Here is a 23,148-nt window from a genome sequence, read left to right as displayed (position 1 = left end):
GTCGCGCATTTGCATTTTGATGGTTGCACAAATACGTATACCTATATAGCCTATATAGATATAGCCCCCTTTTCGCCGGCTCTGTCAACCCTTTTTTCGAACCAAACACAAAAGCACAGGTGTGTGTGTGTGTGCGTGAGCTCTTTTTATGACCGCTGCAACCGAAAAATTGAAAACAAATTTCCACGTATTGATAGGTAACCCCCCTTGGAAACCCTGTTTCGCATGAGAGGATAATCGTAAAAGGGGGAAATTGCGCTTATAAAATGATCACAGTTCAGGATTCGCCAATATGTGGTTGGAAGAACCCCTCCCACCATCCCCTCGCTCATTCCAACGCTTCCTGATTAGGCCGTGTCCATTAATCGAGGTGCTGACTGTGGAAGCTTTTTGCGGCCTTGGAGCCCCAGGGATAATGGATACTGGTCCTGCCTGACGTCAGATCCCATATTCGCAGGCAGCTGAAAGTCGAAGAGTATGCAAATTACACTTACAATGTTGCAGGATTCTTAAAAATAGCTACTACTGATGGAGGTTCTTTAGTTTGATTATGAGCTACTGCCAATAAGTTGCAAGTAGCATAGTGGTTTCCGTAATTAAAGGTTTATTATGGGTTAAACTTGATATAATGGATATATAATGGTATCTTAAATATACCATCTATATATATTATATTTTAAGATTGATGAAATGTTGAAAAAATTGTATATTGTAAATCTTCTTCAAATATTAAAGCCTGATAAAAAACCAAGTTAGATACAAGACCGAAGAAATTCCCTGGTGGCTAATGATTCGAAGGAGAGCCAGCAAAAAGTTGAAAGCATCCAGAGAACAGAAACCAGAGTCCAGAGTCATTTCCCCGCCTTCCGGAACATCCCAATCGGCTGAATCATCGCCACCAAGCAAAAGCTGCCGACTGAATCATCACCATCATCGTGTTGTCAACAGTTTTTGGACTTTCTGTTGTCCACAAATCAAAGCCTCTTGCGAAGCCAACTGACAGGATTGTTGGACTGCCGGATTGCTGGATTGGTGGATTGGGGGGATGGAAATGGAATGCGTTGTTGACAAGTTGAGCATTTTAATTGCTGCCGTGCGGCCGCTTACGTACAACAACAACTCCGCCCATTTGTGGGAAGGGGGCTTCGGGGGTGATCTCAACCCCTTCGCAGCGCTGCACGCAAAGAGTCAACTTCCTGTGCGTATCCACAAAATGCGCTAACTAATCAAATATGCATAACAAACTTGAGCCACCCACCCATCAGCCGAACAGCCCGAAAGCCCAACAGCCCATCAACCCGCCGAAGGCCACCCCTTTTGGGTTAACACACACGCAACGTCTACGCATCGTCAAGGGGTTAAAATCAGTGATGTTTAAGGTATACAGTACCTGTAACCCCAAGGTACAGGGTACTGTTCGCATTTTGTGTTGGTATCCTGGATAAAGTGGCAACAAAATAAGTTTCGATCTTTATTTTAACGGAATTATAAAGATATCATTCATATTCTTAGGAATAATTCCGAATATTCTCAGGGATTTTTGGAATATATTTGGTACTTATAACTCAGAAAACACTTTACGATGTTTTAGTTTAATGCTAGCATGAGGCTTGCGACCCATTTTAAATGAATTCTGAATATCTTTAGATTAAAATATATTTAAAATAAAATATTTAGGTACATATAGACAGGTATTCCCTGACATGGTTAAGGTACTGTTTGCATTTTGTGTTAGTATGCTGATTAAAGTAGCAACAAAAGGTGATTTGTTCTTTAAAAAGATAGAATTCATATTTTAAGGAAAAATTCAGAATATTCTTAAAAATTTGTACAACATATCTTGTACCTAAAATGTAATTCAGAAATCATTAAAATATTTTACAAAATAATGTAAATAGGTACATTTAGCCAGGTATTGCCCCGTCACTATTCGTGTAGGGGAAAGGACAAAAGGCATTTCGTCGATTTAACCCAATGTCGATTTGCCGCTAAATTATGGCTGCTCGTTGTCGCTGCGACTGTGACTTCTCTAACCCGTAAAACTATTATTATGATCATTATGGCAGGAACCCTGCCCCGAAGGCCGACCCTCGAAGGGTATTCGCCTTCGTATGCCCAGTAACTTTCGACACGCACTTTGACGCACTCTCCACCTTTTGAATTCTCGCCCCCTAAAACCCCTCCCCCACCCTCCCGAAAAAAACCCTTCTCGCTGTCTGTCGCTCATAAATGTTTTGGCAATAAAACGCAAGTTATGATAATGCCAATTCATGTTTAGTGACGGAGATATCTAAATATTTATACCAGCGAGTGTTTGCATGTTCGACCCAATGACGTGCAGAAAGTTTCGGCTGATGGATGGCTGTCATCGGGATCAGCGGGTGGGACGGAACAAGGGCGGATCGAAAGTCAGATCTTAAAATGGATGGGTAATAAAGGTGATGGCTTCCATTTGGATTCATCGGATTTTGGAGTAAAAGTACTTAAAATCATCTGTACTCAATTTTATTCTTGGTGAATTTATAGATATTAAAGATATTACTTTGTGATCCGGAACCATTATTATGCTGCATTGATTGGGAATCTGACTTGGCAGACCAATCTATCGACAAGAATGGTTTGTAATATTATTCCATTTATGTAGTACCATACATTTCTAACTTTTTAACTCTTTCGTTCCGAGGGATATGACTCAAGTGCGTGGGATCAGGAGGTGGGGTTCGGCTATGGAGGTGGGGATATTATTGTTGTCAACATCGACATAACCCCTTTTGTCGAACAGTTGGTTAGGTCGACTGTTTGCCGTTTGCTGTTTCGGTGGTGACATTGGTGACACTGGCGACAGCGGCGGCGGCAATTAATAATACGTAATTTATGTTGGGCATTCAATTCTATTTGACTTTTGGCCCAAAACACTCGGTGCGTGGGCACTGAGAAAGGAAAGGGTTAATAAAAATGGGCAGGGGGTTCCTGCACTTAAACTCTTTGCGCCTTTTGCTAGTGAAGCGTTACAATTTACAACCGCCGGCAGTCGGGCGTAACCAACGATTCCAGACACTATATATGTTTATATATTTTGTATATATATCTACCGCATGCGGGCTTTCAATTGCGGATCAAAAAATACAAATAATCCGTAATCCGTCGTTATCTCGTCGAGTTGGGAGCATTCGTGCCAAATTCGATTAGCCAGTGCTTAACGCTTGGCTTAGCCACCCAACGATAATCGCCGCTTTGGATTAGCCCAAGCTGCCTGAAACTGGAACTGAAACTGAAGTCAAGGCCACAGGCGAAGTTTTTATTAAATTAAATGTTACACCTTTGATATCCGGCCGTCAAGTTGGGCAACTTCAGTCGATTTGAAGTAACTTTTAAAATTGAGGGTGTAGATAAGAGACAGTTTGCGAAAAACAATTCGTAAGAAAATAAATAGAGGAACAAATTTTTAGTACGTTCGATTTTTCGGATAAAAAGTGTATATCAGTTTGTAACATTTATATATATTTTTATTTTATTAAATTTAGATATTTAAGATTTGCTTTAAGGTTTTAAAAAAAAACATTTTGTAATAAAGAACAATTTTTATTTTGGGATACGTTACAGCTAGACGCTGGATTTATTTATCTGTTTATTATTTGTTTAAAAATTTTTAAGCTCTCCAATTAATAAAATATTTATTTAATCTGTTATAACAGTTATTCTTAGCTTCATCATTTAAGTTACAGACTCTACTGGGACTTCCCTTTTGATACTTACTCTATCGCTGTAAAAAGGCTTTTTTTGGGGACAATGAAGTGAAAAGCCTGGTCAGTAAATCCCCAGATTCGCCATTGCCTGGCAACCCATCGGTAGGCAGACAATTGGCGGGCAGTGTGGGTCACACGGCGGACAGTTAATTATGACACGCACTGTTTGCCAGTCGCTGATATTTATTTATTCATTTATTTAATATTCCCGTTGGCGCTGCTCATTTCGGGGAGGGAAGCGGGGGGAAATCCAGCGACCAGACAACAAACAATAAGCCCCGAATAAAATAAATAAAAAAGAGATCCAAACAAATAAGCGGGAAAACTAATGAAACACGAGAACCCATTTTGGATTGCATGTTTTGCCATCGTTGTTGTTCCAGTTTGTACCATTAATATTTGTTGAAAATTCAGTGTTTGTTTGCTTTTTTTTTTAGTAATAATTTTTATTTAATTTCCTTTGTTTTGTTGTTGTTTAATTAATTTTATATATAATTGCAGTGACATGAGGTGTTGTTGCTTCTTCATTAATTTTATCCATATACATATATATATTTAAATATATATCCTTTCGTACATAATTTGTTGTTCTTGTTGTTGCTGTTGCTGTTCTTGTTTCGGGTTGTTTGCGTTTGTTTTACATTTAATTAACTATAATTAATATTGCTTTTGCGTATAATTCATTTTCAAAAAACAGCTAACCAACAGAAAAAAATTAATTCTCTTCCATCATAAGAATGCTTTGATGATGATGATGATGCAGGTGATGATGATAATGACGTTGATGATGTGATGGTGTGATGTTGCATTATTATTGGGTTACAAGGAAAACAAATTGCTACAGAAATTTATTTTAATTTTTTTTTTGTGAATTTTCTCGTTTTTTCTCGTTACTTGTGTGGGTGTATCTGGTGTCCTGGTGTGCGAGTGTGTGTGAGAGGGGGGTGTGTGTGTGGGTGTGTGTTAGCTGCGTCTTTGTCGCTCTCTCTTAAATTATGCGAGGAACATGCGTTGAATTCAACTCTTTTCACTTCTTTTTCCTTTTTTTTCAATCCATCTTACACAAAAAAAATGTACTTTACTAATAAAAAAAATTATATTTTTTTATCCATACATTTATAGTATATATATTTTTATTTATGATATAAACACACACAGAACTCGTGCCCTAAATTAGCATCTCAGGGGGTTCCGAAATTAAAATAAAAATACGAAAAAAAATTGATTACTTTCTTCTTTGGTTTTTAGAACTTAAAAGTACGAAAAAAAAATCGAAAAAAAATATTATGGTTAAAATAGGAAAACTCAAGCTCTAATAGTTCGTATATAGGTTTATTTTATAAGCATTTTCCATCGTCTACGAAGAAAACTCGTCACTGGTGTGTGTTTGTGTGTGGGGGTGTGAGTGTGGGTGGGGGGTGGTGCTGCATGTGTGTTCGTTTGTTGAGTGTTTACGGTATTTTGGTACTTAAGAGCTACATAAATTATTCATGTATATATATTTCTATGTATATAGGTTTTATTTACGTTTACTAAAAAAAAATTCATCCACCTAAGACTAAGAAAAAAAATTGCATTTATTTTGTTTTTTGTGGTATTTTTTTTGTGGGCTTTTCTTTTCATTGTTTTTCTTTCTCTCCTCCTGTTTTTCTCTCCTGTTTGTTTTACTAAGGTTACAATCTGTATATATATCCGCTTCTATATATACTATATATATGTGTTCTAGATGTATATAAAGAGGCGCCATCTTTGATGTTGCTATTTCCAATCCAATCAATATACATTTACGGTTGATACATCATATCGTATGCCTTATATGCCTTATAAATTTGTCTGAGAAGGAGCTCCTTGTATCTCTCTTCCTTTTTCTTTTTTTTTTTGCTTTGTATATTTGATCTTGAAGTATTGACCATTGACCCTTGAAGGTGCTAAAAAAGAGTTTCATCGATTCCTTTGCCACGTCCCCTTAACTTTCTCCGACTGCCGATAGACCTCTCCATCACTTTGCCTGCGGATCGCCAGCGATTTCTAGGGGCTAGGCTTGCTTAGAAACGAGGCAAAAAAAAAAAAGAATATCTTAAGCTGGCGAAGAACAGGCAGAGTGATTCAAGCAGGGAGAGGAATATGCACAATATATATATATATATATACTATATGCTATATGCTACAAATGCCTATATGCTAGGTTCCAATCCACATCCGCATCCAAATCCATTATATTATGTACACACTGCCGAACCCCAGCTAAGCCACGAAAACGGTGGCCGTGTAGTTCGGAGGCTAGAGGCTTTCCCGCTCATCCGTTCGCGGTCAGACGTCGACATCCAGATCGAGATCGATCACCGAGCTGCGGTCCTCGTCCTGGTCGTCGGGATCGTGCTGCTCCTGCTCCAGCTCCTCGACATCCTCCTCCAGCTCCAGCTCCAAGTCCAGGCCGCCCTCCTCGCAATCGGAGCGGCCGTCCAGTAATTGTCACTGATCCCCGCCGCCCGTCGTCGCTCCGTGGTGCTGCGAGTGGTGGTGCGCCTGGTGGTGCGACGACGGGTGGTGCGAGTGCGGCTGCGGTGGCTGCTGTGGGTGGTGCGAGTGCGGCTGCTGCTGCTGCTGTGGGTGGTGCGCCTGGGTGTGATGCGCCTGGTGGTGCTGGGCGGCCTCCTCCGCCAGCTGAAGCGCAGCCGCTGCCGCCGCCGCACTGCCATTGTGTTGGACCTCCAGCCCGTTGACCATCTTCTCCATGCTCTTCAGCTCCGACGGCGAGTGCTGCGACTGGGCCACTCCGCCACGTGGCTGCTTCATCAGCGAGGGCGGCGTGGTGGGCGACATGGAAATCGGTCGGGTGGGCGGCGAGTGGGAGGCGGGTCGCGGCCGTGGGCTGGAGCTCAGGCTCCGCGGCCCATTCTCCACCACTCCGCCACCACCGAGGCCTCCGCCCGGCGGATCCCCCGATCGATTGGCATTCGAGCCGGGGGTCACCGCATCGAAGGCCGAGCCCAAACTGCCCGGCAGGCTGTACGGCGAGAAGCGGTGGCTCTTGAGGCCCTGCAGCGGCGAAACGGGCGTGTGTCCCGCCGCCGCGTAGGCGTGGCCAAACAGCGCCGGATGCTGGGCGGCCAGCGCCAGCTGGGCGTTGAACAGGAGGCCCGGATTGAGGCCAGCGGGACTCATAGCCGCTGCCGCTGCCGGATTGTGCAGCAGACCCAGGTGCGGCGGCGGATAGAGGCCGTGGGGATAGAGGTAAGGCAACAGATGCGGCGACGGATGGATGGGCGGACCCACCGATATATTCGGCGACGGGTAGCTGCCGCCGCCGGGATTCAGGCCAGCCGCTGCGGCGGCCGCTGCTGCGCCCACCGCCTCCTTGGGACTGCCCGTCGAGGTGGGCCTGAAGGCACCGCCGGTGCTGCCGCCGACGCTCTCCGAGCAGCTCGAGTCGCTCCCGTCCCGCTCCACATCGGCGTCCGCCTGCAGGCGGCGACGCAGGGCGTCCTCCGCGCTGGCATTCGCCGCCGCCGCAGCCGCGTGCTCAGAGGCTCCGGCCCCTGCGCCCGCCAGGTGATTGAACCAGGCAGCCAAGGCTGTGGGAGGAAATGGAAAAAAGGTTGGAGGGTCATCAGTAATCAGTTGTGGAATATGGTCAATAGTTTCCTCTCAAGGAGCAGTGATGGGAGATCAGTTCTTATAAAGTGTAGAAAACATATATATTGTGTTAAAAATATACTAGATATACTGGATAAAGTATAAAAAAGTTCAATAAACTTAATACTAAATTCTACTAATTCTTATGAAGTGTAGAAAATATACTATATATTGTGTTAAAAATCTAGTATATATACACTGGATAAAGTATAAAAAAGTTCAATTGACTTAATACCTAATAACCAAGGTGTGTTAAAAATATACTATATGTACTGGATAAAGTATTCAAAATTGAAATTGACTTAATACCTTATAACACAAAGTAAGAACTTTGTAGTATAGTTTTAAAAAAAATATACAAGATGTAGGACAAATGAAAGGTATTGATTTAATACTAGATAATACAAAGTATCTACTAGAATATACTATTGATATGATTTTAATACCAAATAAATACTAAATATTATAAGGTTTAGATTTTAAACTTTCAATTCTTTTTTTTTTTAATAGTAATTTCATTGAAAAACTTCTTAAACTCAAAAATTAAGTTTTTAGGATCACTGAACCCATCACTGAACCCTCAAACCCTTAAAATATTTATTAAGTAAACTTTGGAATACTACTCACCGGAGTGCTGGTGGGCGTGCATCTGCTGCAGCGAGTGGCTCAGCGGGAGGAGCGGACTCTGGGGCGGACCCACGACATCCAGGAGCTTGTCGTCGTCGTCCTGCTGCTGGTCGAGCAGGGCGGCATGGGGATGCAGGTGGGGCGGACGACCGGCGTGGCCCAGGTGGAGCGGTGCCCGGGAGCTGCTCACGTGCGTCGGATTCAACTTGTCCGAGTCGGACCCTCTATTCGACATCAGCGCCTGCCTGTAACAACAGTTGTACGAGAGACGGGGCCACAAATTAGAACATCCAATGGTCAGGTGGAAGGAGATAGCCCCAATTGATTTCATACTGATAATGAGCACTTCTATAAATTGGTTTTCTTATGTGGCAAAGGATGAGTTAAGGATAAGCTAGAAACTAGAGCTAGAAAATATCGATATTTTCGATATTCTCATAATATTGTATCAGAAAAATATTGGTGTGTCCGATTAATCGATAATATCGTTACTTTTCAAGCTTTAACTGTGATTCCACGAAAATCCTACTTAATAAAAGTCCGGATAACACCTCTAATCCTCCTCTCAAACCAGTCGTATCAATCAGTTTCGCCCATTCCCCATTCAACCTTTTGGCCGCATTTGTCGGTTGATTTTCCTGTGGAATTTTCGTTGGGATCAGGGTATCAAGCTTTGATAATATTGTCGGTAACTGAAATATCTGCTAAATGATAAACCAGCGCTGGCGGCGGTTCCTCCATGTTTTGCACCGTTTGAGCCCGAAAACTGCTAAAATATATCTATATATGTGCATATACAGTGCCTTCTGTCAGTTCTGTGACGTGTGCCCCCGAAAAACCGAAAGCCCAAATGTGGATAACTGAACGTGTATATCGGGGTATATCACCCACTGAACCTTAATTGAAATGTAACAATGTGAGGCGGAAACGGGCCGGAGTTCTCCTCCCCACCCCACACAACCTCTTCTGTCCGTCCGTTTGTCCGTATGTCCGTATGTCTGCGGCTGACAATGAAATTGAAAAATAATTCAAAACACGTTAGTGTAATTTAGTGTCTGCTCTGGCCAATCTTTTCCCGCCCCCTCCCCCTCCTCCTGGATCTCCCTGCATTTCCCACCCATCACACCGCACATTTTCCATTTCAATTTTCCTTATTTTTCCGCACCGCTGTTGTTCACACATCAAAGCCGAAACTGCCTCGCAAATTGGGCAATTTTAGCTGGCAGCACACACATGCGAACGGTGTGTGTGTATCATTATCACAGCAACCACACCCAGTGGAAAAGGCCAGGCCGAAGCCACCCGAAACCACCCAGAACCACCCACTTTTGCATTGCTGGCATTGCGCCAAGGGCGTCTTCTTTTACACTTAACTGTTTTTCCACCTGTGTGTGTATGAGTTGGTGTGTCTGTGTGTGCGAGAGCCTAATTTAATAGCAAATCAATTTGTGTTAATCCAGGCAACGTATCTGACCCACCCACTTAACTACAAAGGCCAAGACGCGGCCAACTTTTCCCGGGTTGCCTCTGGGATCGTTGAAAAGTTTGGCGGAAAAGGGCCCGTTGATTTCGGGGCGCTTAAAAAATATATAAGAAGGTTATGGGATTTCAATTTATAAAGATATTATTACCAAGTGTTTTGATCGGGAGCTAAACTTAAAATATATAAAAAATTATAAAAATAAATCAAAAAAATTGAATCCTAAACTTGAATAAATTACAATAAATTTTGGATTCTATTTTTTTTTTTTTTATATAATATCCTATGCGAATATTTATGGTAATAAAATATTTATGGTAAAAAAATATAAACTTAATACAATTACTAAACATAAAGTGATGGCACATTTTGTATTTTATCTTAAATTTATGGATTATTGGATTAATAGAATAGTTTTAATATTTTTTCCACTTAATTTTCAACCTTTTACCACTAATTCCGTCCCTGAATATCTCATGCAGCGGGCCCATAAAATTCGGCCCAAAACCTAAAGACGTTTATCTATTGCCCTTTTGTCTCCCGTTGTTGTTGTAGTAGAGTAAACGCCCCAAAAGGGAGTTGTTCGCATTGCTATTGCTATTGCCATTACCATGGGTGTGGTTTGGGTTTTCCAGGAGGTCCAAAGAAATTGCGCTCCGCTTTGTGTGCTCTGTAATTTTTGAATTACGTCTAAATTTGCGGCTTAAACGGCCCACGCACGCCCACAAAGCCCCCTTTCCTCTCTATACACATATATATATTTATATATATAAATATCCAGAATCCAGAGACCGAGACCTATTGTCAACTAACGCCTCGGGTTAGAAAAAAGCATAATAATCCCAAATGGGGTGAGAGTTTTTGCGCAAAAATCGCAAAGCAACAGGAACAACAAAAGGCGCCGAGAAAAGCGAATTTCAATTGCTGCTGTTAAAACGTTTTCACTTTGGATTTCCGGTTCTCGTTGCGCCGCAGGCGTAGTGCCGCCGTTTTTTCGAGGGGCTAAAGGGGGCTAAAGGTTAAAGGAGTTTTCCCGAAAGGGGTTTCGCTTTTTGTGTTTTTGTGTGCAGTGCGGCAGTTGAATATCATTCCGGCGGAAGTTGCGCACTAGATTGCCACCAATTAGCATCTCTTGCTGTGAAGGACTCGAAATGCCATCATGCCGGCACCCAGGATATATTTCCCCTCCCTATTTCCCATTTTCCCTTCTATTTTGTTGTCATGGCAGGGGCGTGGCAGCCAAAGGGGGTTGTTGGATGGACAAAAAAAAAAGAGTTGACTAAGTCGTCACTAATTGCCAAGGATTTTTGGCAGCTCCCAGGACTTTCAGGTTGTTCTTCTTCTACTTGGGCTCTTTTGCTCTGCGGAATTGTAAGCGGTTTAGCGGTTTTGTTTTTTTTCGACCCCTTTTTGCCCCTTTCCCTTGGCATTTAATTAACAATTGGGTAGAAGAACTGACAAACTGACTGCCTGACAACTGGCTGTCACATCAATGACCAGGCCAATTCAGTGATTTTTTGGGCCTGGGCCACAAAATAAAAAAAAAAGAAGAGAGCTTAGGTTAGACAGACACGCTAATGCCAATCAAGCCAGAAGTAATCAGCTTTCTCGGTTCTCGACTTGAGTAAATTGTTTGTGTCAAATGCGGTGGATGTTCCACGTTGGGTGGCTGTGGGTGAAAATTGATTTGTAACGTTTAAGCATGGACATTTCGACGCGGGGGTTTCGGCTATTAAATGTCATTCATCATTATGCTAAGTCACCCACACAGGAAACCGGAACCCGGAACCCGGAACCACTCGACAAAGGGGATAGATCAACCCCCCACAGCCCCCTAAAAACAGCAAACAGAAATTGGAAAATCTGTGTGCTAAAAACTCAAAGCTTTTCCTGACCATCATCGTTAACAGCCCTTCAGGGGGTATGTGGTTCTCCCCCCCTTCGTTCCGTTCGACAGGAAATTGAAATCAATCCATCAATATGGATTACATGTTCGAGCTGCCATCGGAGGTGCCAGTCATCAGAGAAACGGAAGAACGGAAAAACAGAAGTCAAATGGCCATGAGCATCATCATCGTTGGCTCTCTAAATCAGACATATCAGCCGAATCAGCCACGCCCACAATCTCCCAGCCTCCTCCTTTGTATGACTTGCAATTTGACAAGCTGCAGGCTAATTAGTTCCGCATAGATTTCACAAAAATTAATGTCCTTGTGTCGCCCTGTAAAAGTATCTGTATCTGTGTATCTCGGTATCTCTGTATTTCGTAGCTTTGGCCTGCTAATCAAGCCACAAAACAGGAAAAGGGGGGGCAGGGATACATAGATGGATGGCTGGCCTGATTGAGATGGAGATGGAGATTTAGATGGCAGTCGGTACGATACGATGCGATTCCAGACCAAAGAGACAAATGAGTTCTCGGCTAGGGAGCTGCAAAGTTTTGATTGTCTGGCAGCCACAAAAGGCCAACCATTTCCATTTCCCCTTTCCATTTCCCATTTCCCCTGCCCTTTTCCCATTAGCCGTGTCCTGATTAGTTTGTTTTTTGATAATGATTTTTCGGGGCAATAGTGAAGTTGGATGAGTTTTTTTGGGGAGAGGTGAAGCAAACAACGGGGCAACTTCTTTCTAAATCTCCTAAAAAGTAGCTATGAATCTCCTAAAAACTAAAAATTTATAATAAAATATAGGATCTTCAGCTTTTAACTTTGTTAGGATAAATATTGACTAAAATTCTTGTATAAAATTATTATTTTTAAACCAGATTAATTGTATATTTATTGAAACTAATTACGTAGTTATTTTTCTTAATTTTTCAAAGGAATCTTTAAACAAATATTTATTTATAGTACAGTATTTACATAGTATTTTTATAGAGTATTTATTTTTAAATTACTCCCTTGATTTCCTTTCTGGAAGTCTTCTAGAAATATATTTTCTTTTGCCATTGTATACCAATTTATAGTGCCCTTCAGTAACCAATCGTAAAAATCACATAGCCCCCATTATTCACTAGTGATACTCACTTCTTTTCCCGCTTGCCAGCACCGGTATCACGAAAGCCCTTCGCAAAGGGATTGTTATCGATTTTCAATTGAGTTATCTGCGGGGGAAAGGGTAAGTAAGCGATCAATAAGCAATATAGACGATCAAGACCCCAGTACTCACCTTCTCATTCTGATATGCAGTGACGGCGATGAACTCGGTCTCCTTGAAGACGTACGTGCGAAACGTGGAGTACGGCAGCTTCAGGATGTCGTTGGCTCGCACCAGGTGAAAACGCGGCTGGTACTTGTGCATCGAGTTCAGGATCGTCTGCGGGCAGCCAAATAAAAATAGATGCAAACGGATGGGGGATTAGTGAAGTTGTCAGACGGCCATGGTTAGTTCGTTTCGACCAACCGAGGGAAAACAAAAACGGGAGACCAAGGAACCAAGGCAGCGCAAAGAATTCACAAAACTCTATTCTAAACGGCAGAAAACCTCAAGCACAAGCACACTGAGAGAAAATTACCTTAAGAAGGGGAAGGACTTTCTATACATAAAATAAACTATAGCGAAATAATTAGACATTTACTTAAAACTTTTTTGCAAATAAGATCCGAGACAAAAAAAATTCTTTGCATCATTATATTATTTTAAATAAATATTTTCTAACGCCTATTATTTTTTATAAAAATTCATTTTTTAAGAAATGTTCCTGATTAAGGATCCCTCCCAAAAAAGACCATATAAAATGTTTTTTGGTGTCGAAAATGTATGTCCTTTTTTAAATTTTGTACTAAAATTTCCCTGCTTTTTAGACAGTTTTAAATAATTTTCTCCCCGTGCAGTTACCGTAAATTTGCCTAGGTGAGGGACCCCGAAAAATACGGCGACATTGCTGACGATTTGCCGCCGTCGCCGTTCACTTTACACGCCAGCCAACAGCAACAGCAGCGGCAACAGCAACATCGACGGCGGCAACATTGGCAACATTTGCGAGACAGCCAACGACCACCCACCAAAAGGCACGAGAAAATCGAGGAGGAGATATATACCAGGGTTTACGGATGGGGAGGACGACGAGGGAGCCTTGTGCCAATACAAAGTTGTTGTCATAAAATATGAATTTGTCGACGGCCGAGAAGAAAAGGCTGAGAAAGACAGAAAGGGAGAGATACAGAGAAGGAGAGAGACCCCCCAAGCTAGCTGCAATATCCCCCCTCTATATAGATGGCCCAATCCATTTCGATCCGTTTCGTTGTTGCAGAAAGGAACACCTTTTTAATTACCATAACTCGTCGGCTCGACTTCGATTAAGAGACAAACAGGCCTAGTAAAACCCGGACAAGTTGCTGCTGTGTCTGTTGATGTTGCTGTTGTAGATGTTGCTGCTGTAGATGTTGCTGCTGCGTGTGGAGACCCCACAAGCAGCACCCGTCGCCATTTTGTTCGTGTAATTTGGAATGAAAAAAGAAAAAAAAAACGAAACAACGAAACAAAAAACAACTTTTGGTTTGTTGCTACAACGAAGAACGAGCGAAGCAAGGAGACAAAGAGAGCAAACAAAGCGAGACAGCCCACAATGTGTATCTCATAGTACGAGTATCTTGTATCTTGTATCTGCGCCGGATTCGCACGCCTCTCGCTAAAAGCCAAAGCCAAAGCCAAAACCCCAAGACCACCGGACCACCAATGGCGACTCGGGCCCAAGCGAAACGAAGGTGTGACTAATGCGAGTGCTGTGTGAATGGCTTTTGGGTGTTTGGGTGTTTGGGCGGAGATTCAAGGATGACGAAAGCCAGTGGACGAGGGGATAAAGACTTCATTTTGAAGCAATACGAATACCCAAAAATATAAAAGACTACAAAAAGTAGATAATACTATGCCTTAGAATGGTAAAAACTCAATTACCGAATATAAGTTCTAAATAGAAATATGGTAACTGAATTCATTTTTTAAATATGATTACTAAGCCCAATCATGATTTTTATATTATTAAAACAAACTTTAGTTTGCCTCAAGTCAAGTCTGAAATATTTTAAAAATTCAATAAACTAAAAATTAAATTATTCAAAAATACAGCACTTGTTTAAAAATAATTTCATCTAATTTTTGTAATTTAATTTTCTTTTCTGAGTATGAGTATTAGTACTTCTTCTTCTTAATCAGCTTAAATGATAGACACATGACTGCACTATTTTCTTTTGTTTATAGATTTGTGGTTGTACCTGCATTTCATTACCATGAATTTCGAGCCAATCAAATCAGATTTTCCCCCCTTTTTTGGAAGCCCTCCTCATGTCGAACACTTCAACGAGAGCCAAAAACACCGAAAAATTCCGAAAACGCCAAACACAAAAGGCCAAACAAAATGCCAACAAAGAGCTGATTAATTGCCCGCCATTTTGAACTAAACGCTTTTGCTCCACCCGCTTTTTAGCCTTTTAGCCCCCGTGGAAAATGAAAATCGAAATCAAATATCCAATTGGCCCAAGTTGGAGAGCCTTTTAAAGGCAAACACTTTATGACCGACTGGCTGATCATCCATCAAATGCGAAGCGAAAGCCGAAAAAAAGTAAATAAAAAATAACAAATCGCAACGCAGTCCATAAATTGCAGGCAAAACGTCGTTGTCGTCAACTTAAAACGTCATTTGCTAATTTGCTTTAAATTTATTGACACATAAATTCATTTGGACAATCATCATAATTACGCCGCCAGTTTATCGCAGTGTATGTGTGTGTATTTGTGTGTGTGTCTAGAATTTATTGATAAAACAATTTGCATTATTACGTTAATTTTTCATTGGGCTGCCATGCATGGCGCATTTTGCATTTTGCACAAGGCGCAAAATTGTCATTTAAAATGTCATTTTGGTCGCTGAGTTTGTGCCGAGTTTGAATTGCGATTTAAATGAAAATAACCGTGAAGATAGCCATAAAAATATAAGCATGCAATGTTGCTGCTGCTGTTGCTGTTGCTGCTACTCAGTGCTCTGCACTTTTTCCAAATGGGCATAAACAAGTCTAATTAGACATGAAGTGCGATTACACGGACGCCACGCAGTCGTCGCCAGTTGCAGTTGTCGTCACTCAAACAGGCAGCAACCAGATTGCTGCTGATGTTGCTGCTGCAACAGCAACTGATGTTGCTGCTGCTGCTGCTGCTGCTGGCGTGATTGTATTTGCTGATTGAATTGATTGGCGAACAAAAACCCAAGGCAATTATGCATCAAATATTGCCTAGATTTTTAGCACATATATGATTGCACTTATGCATTGCAGCATTGCAGCACGTATGTTGCTCCTGTGATTGCTCTGTGTATATATATATATATATATATTGACAAAGTGCAATCCGTGCCAATCCGCTGAGCAGTTAATCACTCTATATATCGCCCGGGTGACAAACTGATTGAGCCGCCGGCGGTCAATACCAAAAATGGTGCGACAATTTTATGTTGCCTTTGGTGTTGCTGCTGTTGCTCCCGTGTTGCTGGTTGCTGGTTGCTCGTTGCATCTGCACCCAGCTTGAGCTCCTCTTGTTGCTGTTGCTGTTGCGTTGCTGATGTTGCTCCTTCCCCCGCCAGCAACACGTTTGTTTTTGGCTTTTGCGTGTTGATTGCTAAAAGGTAAAATCGCTTTTGCTACTGCTGTTGCTGCTGGGAGATTGCTCGTTGTTGCTGTTGTTGCACACTCATTGTTGGCATATTATCACATAATTTAACTGATGATGGCACTACTGTCGTTGTCGTTGTCGTTGTCGCTGTTGTTTGTTGCTGTTGCTTGTTGCCTTGTGTGATTGCTGTCGTCGAGTTGTTGCTGTTACCGATGTTGCTGTTGCAGCTTGGTGTTGCTGGCGTGCTGGGTTAATTGAATGATCACTCACACTTTGATTCGATTTGGCATGTAACCAGCGAGTTAACGGTGATCGCCAGTTAGATTGAATTGACTCCTCGTCAGTTGGAAAGTTCAGCCGAATGGCAAAATGGCAAATAGAAGAACTCTGGCAAAAGGTGATCGTGAGTGAATGTCCGACTTAGCCAACTTATCCAAGTTATCCAACTTGGCCACTTTTAATTGGGTTTCTTTGGGGAAAGAGAAAAAAAAAAGACCAATCGATCTAGAGATCGTGTTAAGAAGATCGATGCCAAATTGAAATTGGCAGCAAGTGATCAACAAAATGTTTATTTTCGGCTTGAACAACTGATGGCTTGATTGGTTGATCAACTGAACCCCTGGATCGTCGTTATTGGTTCAATGATCTCAAAATACATTGGCGAGTTCTAAGGCACCGCTCAGTCCACAAATCCAATGACAATGATAAACTCTCGATCATCGCCGGACTCAATTAGGCAGCACAACCATTTTCGGCTACCTGTTGACCAATTATGGCCATAATTGAAGCGCCTCTGAGCCGCTGAGCCTCCGATGATGATAATGATGACTAAGCCGAGATCGCGTCGAGTCGTTTTTTATTAAGCCGTATTCAGTATTATGTATTAAGTATTAAGCGATATGCATATTGAGCGATCTATACCATAAATATCGACACGAACGAACGAAACTCTTGATCAGCCGGAGATCGGAGATCTGGGATCCAAGATCGTAGAGACCCATGTCTTAATTAAGTCGCCGGATCAGGTAGATTCCAGATTTTAGGGGACTACAAACTACAGACTACAGACTACAGTAGACCCATCATGGGGCCACCGGAGCTGGCATGCTCATATTAATCTGTAAATTATGCATAATTTTAGTGCCCCCGAAACGGAGAAACAAAAGACGAGAAACTGGGCAAACAAAGCCACCCAAGATTGAACAAAATCTCTTCTACCGGACATGTCAAAACTCTCACGATGCAGCTGCCAATCGAAACGAATGAGAATTCGAATTTAAGAAATACGCTGACCGAGTCTAAATTTATTTACAATTTATAACAATTCTTTTCGGCTGTCTTATCGGCCGGTGGTCGTTTTTCCACCAGCGAGAGGGGGGGGCTAAAATGTTAATTAAACGGATTTACATTTTAATGACAACACGAAGCGAAGGCCACAAGAAAACCGATTGAGATACAGAGGCAGACAGAAAGAGTTGTATGTTGTATGTGGGACCCCCAACCTCCTTTACATTTCAAAAACCCCAGCAGACTGCAGCCAATTGCAAATTTGCTTAGCAAAATGGGCGGCGTTTTGGGGCCCCGCAGAAAAAGCAAAAAGAAAAAAAGAAACCCCACATTCGATATTCAATGAAATCGCTACGGCAGCTGCCTAATGATGCCTTTGCCTGTCCACTGCGGGCTCTTTTCCTTCCTTTCTTCTTATGCAAATCGATCGTGCTTGGCGTGGTCCTCTGGAAAATATCCACCCCCTCTCCACGGAAAAAGCAAAAAAAAGCAAACAGCAGTCACAGTCGATTGGCCGGGAGCTGAAAACGAATGCCCAGCGAAAAGCCAGCTCGGAACATGAGTTTTGGCACCCAGTGGCTGCGGTTGGATGCGGCCCACTGATCCTGGTCCCCACCGGGCTCCCGATAGCCACGGGTTATCGATAGGCAAGTCAAGCAGAAAGCCGAACACCTAAAGCGAGTAAAAGTGAGTAAAAGTAATGTATACAAAATAATGGTTCGATTTTCGATTAAATCGATAAGTGTGAAAAACCTTCGCTTGATTTTCGATTAAATCGATAAGTGCAAAGGCAGTAATCATAAATGAAATATGAACTGCCAAACCGAAAGCCATAACTTATCGGCAAGTAATCGATTTGCAAAACTTGGCCATAACCAATTCAAGCAGCTTAAATCGTAAAAAACACTCCTTCAATGGACGTTAATCGATTTGTAATTTGCCTGCTTGCCGGCACGGTTGCTTCATTAATAATCGTTTTGTACTGCCGCCACCCACATAAAGCGCACAAACACCTTAGCCTCAACTATCGATGATTATTTATCGCTTTTGCGTTTGCGTTTGCTATTACTATCCAATCTTGGGAGGATGGCAAGGGGCAAGGGGAAGTCTAGTCCATAGGAGGGCCATAAATTAGCGACTGGTCAGAAAGAGAGGCCCCGTCGTCTATGTGAAGTCCGCCGCCGCTGCCTGTTTATAAATGAGTCGAGTTATGGAGAGCTCGGCGGGCCATAGATAAAAACTCGGGCCGAAGAAGCGAGAGGATCGGTTAGGATCGGCTAATGGTCAGGCGAGAGAGCTACCGATCTCGAAGCCAGTATGTATATATACCCCTTGGACTAGACCAGACTATCAGCGAATGACAAATATTTCAAATGATTTCAACACTTTGCCGATGCCGCGCTCTTTTCGCTCAGCGGCTCGATGATTTGCGTTTTATTGCAGCTAATAAATTGAACGGCGACCCACCACTGAGAAAGACTGTAGGATCGTTGGTTTGGTAGATCGCTGGATCGTTAGGGGTTCGGGGTTCGGGGATCGGGGATATCGGGTCTGGTCTGGGCCAACTATTTTGCTGCGATAAGAAGGAGTAGCAACAGTAGTGTTGCATGCAACATGCAACTGGCCATTCGGCGCATGCGTGTGTGCATTTCAATGCAACACTGATAAAGGTGTTCAACGCTCGATGACATTAGCACCATCCAAATGCCGCAATCAACCGAAAGCCCCTCTTTATGCCCCTGTATTTTTATTTTTTATTTTCATTTTTCCTTTAGCCCGCAGTTTTACTTTTTTCTTTCTTTTTGCCATATTTGTCGGCGCCTTTTGTTCTTCTTTATTAAAAAGGCGAATAATCATAATAAAGAACCAACAACTCGCGACGTTGTCGTTGTCGTTCAAGTTGTTGTCGTCCATTTAGCCACTGAGTTTTGGCTGAGCAGCCGCCGCACATCGGCGAACTGCCCAGAAGAAGCGGGTTTCCATCGGTCGCATCTTCTTTCGATTTCGATTTGGGTTTCGGTTTCGGGTTTTGGGTTCTGGGTTCTGGGCTCTGGGTTTTGGGTCTCTGGAGTATTCAACTGTTCTGTATGCCGAGTTCTGAGTTCTGGTCTCAGGTTCTTGATTCTGGCTCAGCCGCTCGTTCGGTAGCCGCTAGACTTGGACATTAATCGATAACACTTGAGTATTTTTTCATGTTCCGCAGGCGAGCCATTAAGCGATTGTCCACCAAAGTTGTTCGCTTAGGCAAATAACGTGTGTGTTGGTGTTGCGATTGGTGTTGCTGTTTACCTTAAGTAGTTCAGCTGCTCTTCGAAGATCGCCGATCGTCGATCTACCTGGCATAATCGGAATAACCGACATACGGATGTGGTGGGTAGGAGGGGTAGGGGGTTTTCGGGAGCTGGGAATCCATCAATGGGACATTTTGAGTTCTATGAAGTATCCTTAATTAAACGATCACTACTTGATCTAAGTTATTTATCTAAGTAATTGCATTAATTTGAATTCAAGATTAAAATTTTTTTTTTTTTTTTTTTTTTTATTTAAATACTTTTGATTAAAATTGGTAATCAGATATATTCCCAAAGATCACTATAATATATCGATTTTAGCCGATTCCCTTTTGAATCCTAAGAATTGCTACTGTGTTTATGAATCAATTAGTATTCAAGATTTCTATTTTAATTTTTTTTTTAAATTTTTGTTTTATCCAAATACTTTTGATTGACAATTGGCAATCAGATATATCCCCAAAATGCATTATAATATTTCGATTTCAGCCTATTCCCTTTCGGCCTTCTCTCTGTCTTCCTGCTCTTTAGTCCGCTGGCTTAATGAAATTCAACTGGAAGCGTTAATGATTATACCAGGTTGGTATCCCAGGTCCCAATCCCTATCCCTTACCTCCCAACCAAGGGACTGGGGATCTGAGTTCTGGGATGTGGCATCTCCTTCCGAAAACTGGGCAATTACTAAAAGACAAATTTATTTGCACGCATGCAGAAGAGTTGTGCGATGCGGGCCTGTCTTTGGAACTTGGGACTGGGAACTAAGATCGGGACCCGGACTTCTGAGACCCAGGCTACTGTTCGACAAGTGTTAAGCATAATGCAGACACACACTCAGCTCAAACGATGGGGAGTGGAGGGGATGGAGAGGATCTGGAGGCTTTAATTGAAGTGCGGCCCGACTCGCATCATTGACATTAAGTGTCGATAAATTAAGTATACGCAATGTTCGCCCCGCGCTCTTCTTTTTTTTATGAATGGACGAAGAATGGAAGCCGAACTGAGAGGAAAAATGTGAAAGGAGAGGTCTTTCGACCGCCCCGACTGCGGCATAAATTGCCGATAATTTACTGTATATAAAAATCAACACAAAACATTTTATGTTAATGAAAATAAAAGCTCCAAGGGGAGGTGAAAGCCCGGGGAGCAGGAACTTGAACCGAAATTCAGCTTGAAACTGAAAAAAAAACTAAAAACTAAAAACTGGAACCGAAACCGAAACTGAAGCGGAGATGGAGATGGCAAATACAGTAGCCGGGTCAGATAGCCCAGATATCTAGGCAATTAATGGGCTGCGCAGGTTCGACTAATGAGCCGCATTTATATGTCGAGTGGTTATATGTTGGTGGTTGTGGGAGATTGGAGACTCCGTTTTGGGTTCTTAATTTGGCAATCGATTTTTGGTTGTTTTTTCCTTCGTCTTGACTGACTGACTGACTGAGTGACCCACAGATGATCCAGAAGATCCCACACCATCCCATCCACTTTGATGGGAACCGCTATCTTATCAAAGGGCTCAGGCTCAGCGGAGCATTAAAATTGTTTTATAACTTAATTACTGGCAGCCGGACATCAGTCAGTCATCCTACCATACAAATCGTCACTTGTTTGATATATTCAAAGTCTGAAACTGTGGCGTTTTGTATTCTTTTGTTTTAATGAATGAAAAACAGAAAAAGGAATGGAAATGGAAATGAGCCTGATAATGGGTCAGCGCAGCGTGTGTGTGGGCAGGGTTTCTGTTTCTGTTTTAGTTTCTTGGAGTTTTCAGAGTCTCACTGGCGCAAAGAAGAGCCACACGCTGTGCGACCCGCTTTTAAACTCCAAAACTCCAAACTCCCCGAGTTGACTGGTCTAGAAGAACTGGGGAGCAGAAAAGATCACAGCTCTTTTCTCTTAATTAACCAAAAGGAAAAGAAAAGGAAAAGGCCATGGTAGAGCGTGGCGAAGAGAAGGGATATAAAAATTAATTAGCAGACCCGAAATCAAATGCATGAAACCTAGGGTTAGTCACTCACAGGAGGGGAAAATCGGGAACTGCTACTGATTCACTTAATACCCATTCTCTATTAATGAAATCCTAATATCCCCATTCAAAATGCACTTCTAGTACTTCGACAATCAAGTCCCAATTATAAATTCATTAAACATTTAATGCTGAGAATAGTAGCAGGCGGTAATTTTATTGAGCTGATAGATATTTTACACTCGATAGGCAGTGGCATTTCCTCGCTTTCGGGGCCCCCGAACGGAATATGTATTTTTAATTAACGTTTTAGAGGTCATAAACGTTTCGAGAGGCTAAGGTGCGCTGCAATCACCCCGAAAATGGGTCCAACAAAAACCAATTCCGATTCCTATTCGCTGTGTGTTTGTGGCTTCTTGCGGCTAATCGAGAAATTAAGTGTAAAATTATGCTAATCAGCGTACACCGCCCCTCAGCGTTGATTGAGGAAATTGTCGCTGTTGTTCATTCATATATTGCCTTTCCCCTTTTTTCCCGCCACCAATTTGGCAGCTAATCAGTTGCAACGGAAATCGTAGCCCCCCAAAAATCGACAAAGTGGAGAAAATGAGTGGAGGTCTTATAAGGTAGTAGGTCGACTGCCCACAATTTCCGTGATTGCGATCCCACAGCGATCTATGCTAATGAGTGCGAGCTGGTCAAAGTTGATTCCGGCAAAAGAAAGAAAGTCAATCGAGCCACACACAAGAGTCCAAACTTAGAAATCAATTTTAATTTTATAGGGGCAAAAGCGTTGAGCGTTGGACAGTGGGAGCTAAAGAAAAGGTAGAGCATCCTCATGAAGGCCATAAAAATGTGCGTTAATAACATTGCCGCCAAAGTGAAGTTGGCAATAAAATGGCAGATTCATGTGACGATGACGATGCCGATGACGATACCCGATGACGATGATAATGATGATGATGACGATGGCAATGGCGCTGCTACCGACGCGTTTCGGTGGGAAATACGATGGCTATGGCTATGGGTATGCCTATGCCAAGTACATATCGATCCCAGGCCGAGACATAAAAATTTACGTCCCATAAATATCCACACAAGGCTGCTGCTGTTGCCGCTGCAGCTTCTTCTTCGGATGTTGCAGATTCGCATTTATGCGTTTAATGATAAAGAAGAATGGGGGAATGATGGTCAACGCAGCTCAACTCGGCAATCGGAGCGCCTGCGTAGCGAGCTGCCAGCGGTAGCCACCTTAAGTGCCACATTGCGTTTTGCTGTTTTTTGTGGCCCGGCCCGGACCGAAGCGAAGCGAACCGGGCGGTAGTTTCGCGACCGGTGGTCCACGACAGCCGCCACAAAACACACAAGACGAGCTGCGATAAGGCGCCCAAAGTGCGGGCCACCGCTGGTTCGAAAGTCGAAAAGCAGCTCCCCATTGTTGTACTCGCTCACTTTGTGGCGCCCAACGTGGGGCCTTCAAGTGACACAAATTAGGCAGGCAATTGCAGCAAGAGC

At 42.6% G+C, this 23,148-nt stretch overlaps 1 protein-coding gene across 1 annotated transcript in view; it reads right to left on the bottom strand.

Moving 5' to 3' along the window:
* Nucleotides 1–4,171: 4,171 nt before the first annotated feature.
* The window catches only part of bi (T-box transcription factor bifid), a 62,517-nt gene continuing 43,540 nt past the window's right edge, over nucleotides 4,172–23,148 (bottom strand). Inside the window, exons 5-8 of the mRNA XM_070218975.1 lie at nucleotides 12,658–12,804; nucleotides 12,516–12,592; nucleotides 8,010–8,254; nucleotides 4,172–7,321 (exon numbers count right to left, since the gene is read on the bottom strand). Of these exons, the coding sequence (XP_070075076.1) occupies nucleotides 6,219–7,321; nucleotides 8,010–8,254; nucleotides 12,516–12,592; nucleotides 12,658–12,804 (1,572 nt within the window). The 3' untranslated portion in view covers nucleotides 4,172–6,218. The remainder of the gene's footprint in view (nucleotides 7,322–8,009; nucleotides 8,255–12,515; nucleotides 12,593–12,657; nucleotides 12,805–23,148) is intronic.

This window comes from Drosophila takahashii, chromosome X (assembly GCF_030179915.1).
Source record: "Drosophila takahashii strain IR98-3 E-12201 chromosome X, DtakHiC1v2, whole genome shotgun sequence".
In the NCBI taxonomy this organism is placed as follows: Eukaryota; Metazoa; Arthropoda; class Insecta; order Diptera; family Drosophilidae; genus Drosophila; species Drosophila takahashii.
Note: the sequence above shows the minus strand (reverse complement) of the source record. Positions and strands in the feature narration are given on the sequence as shown.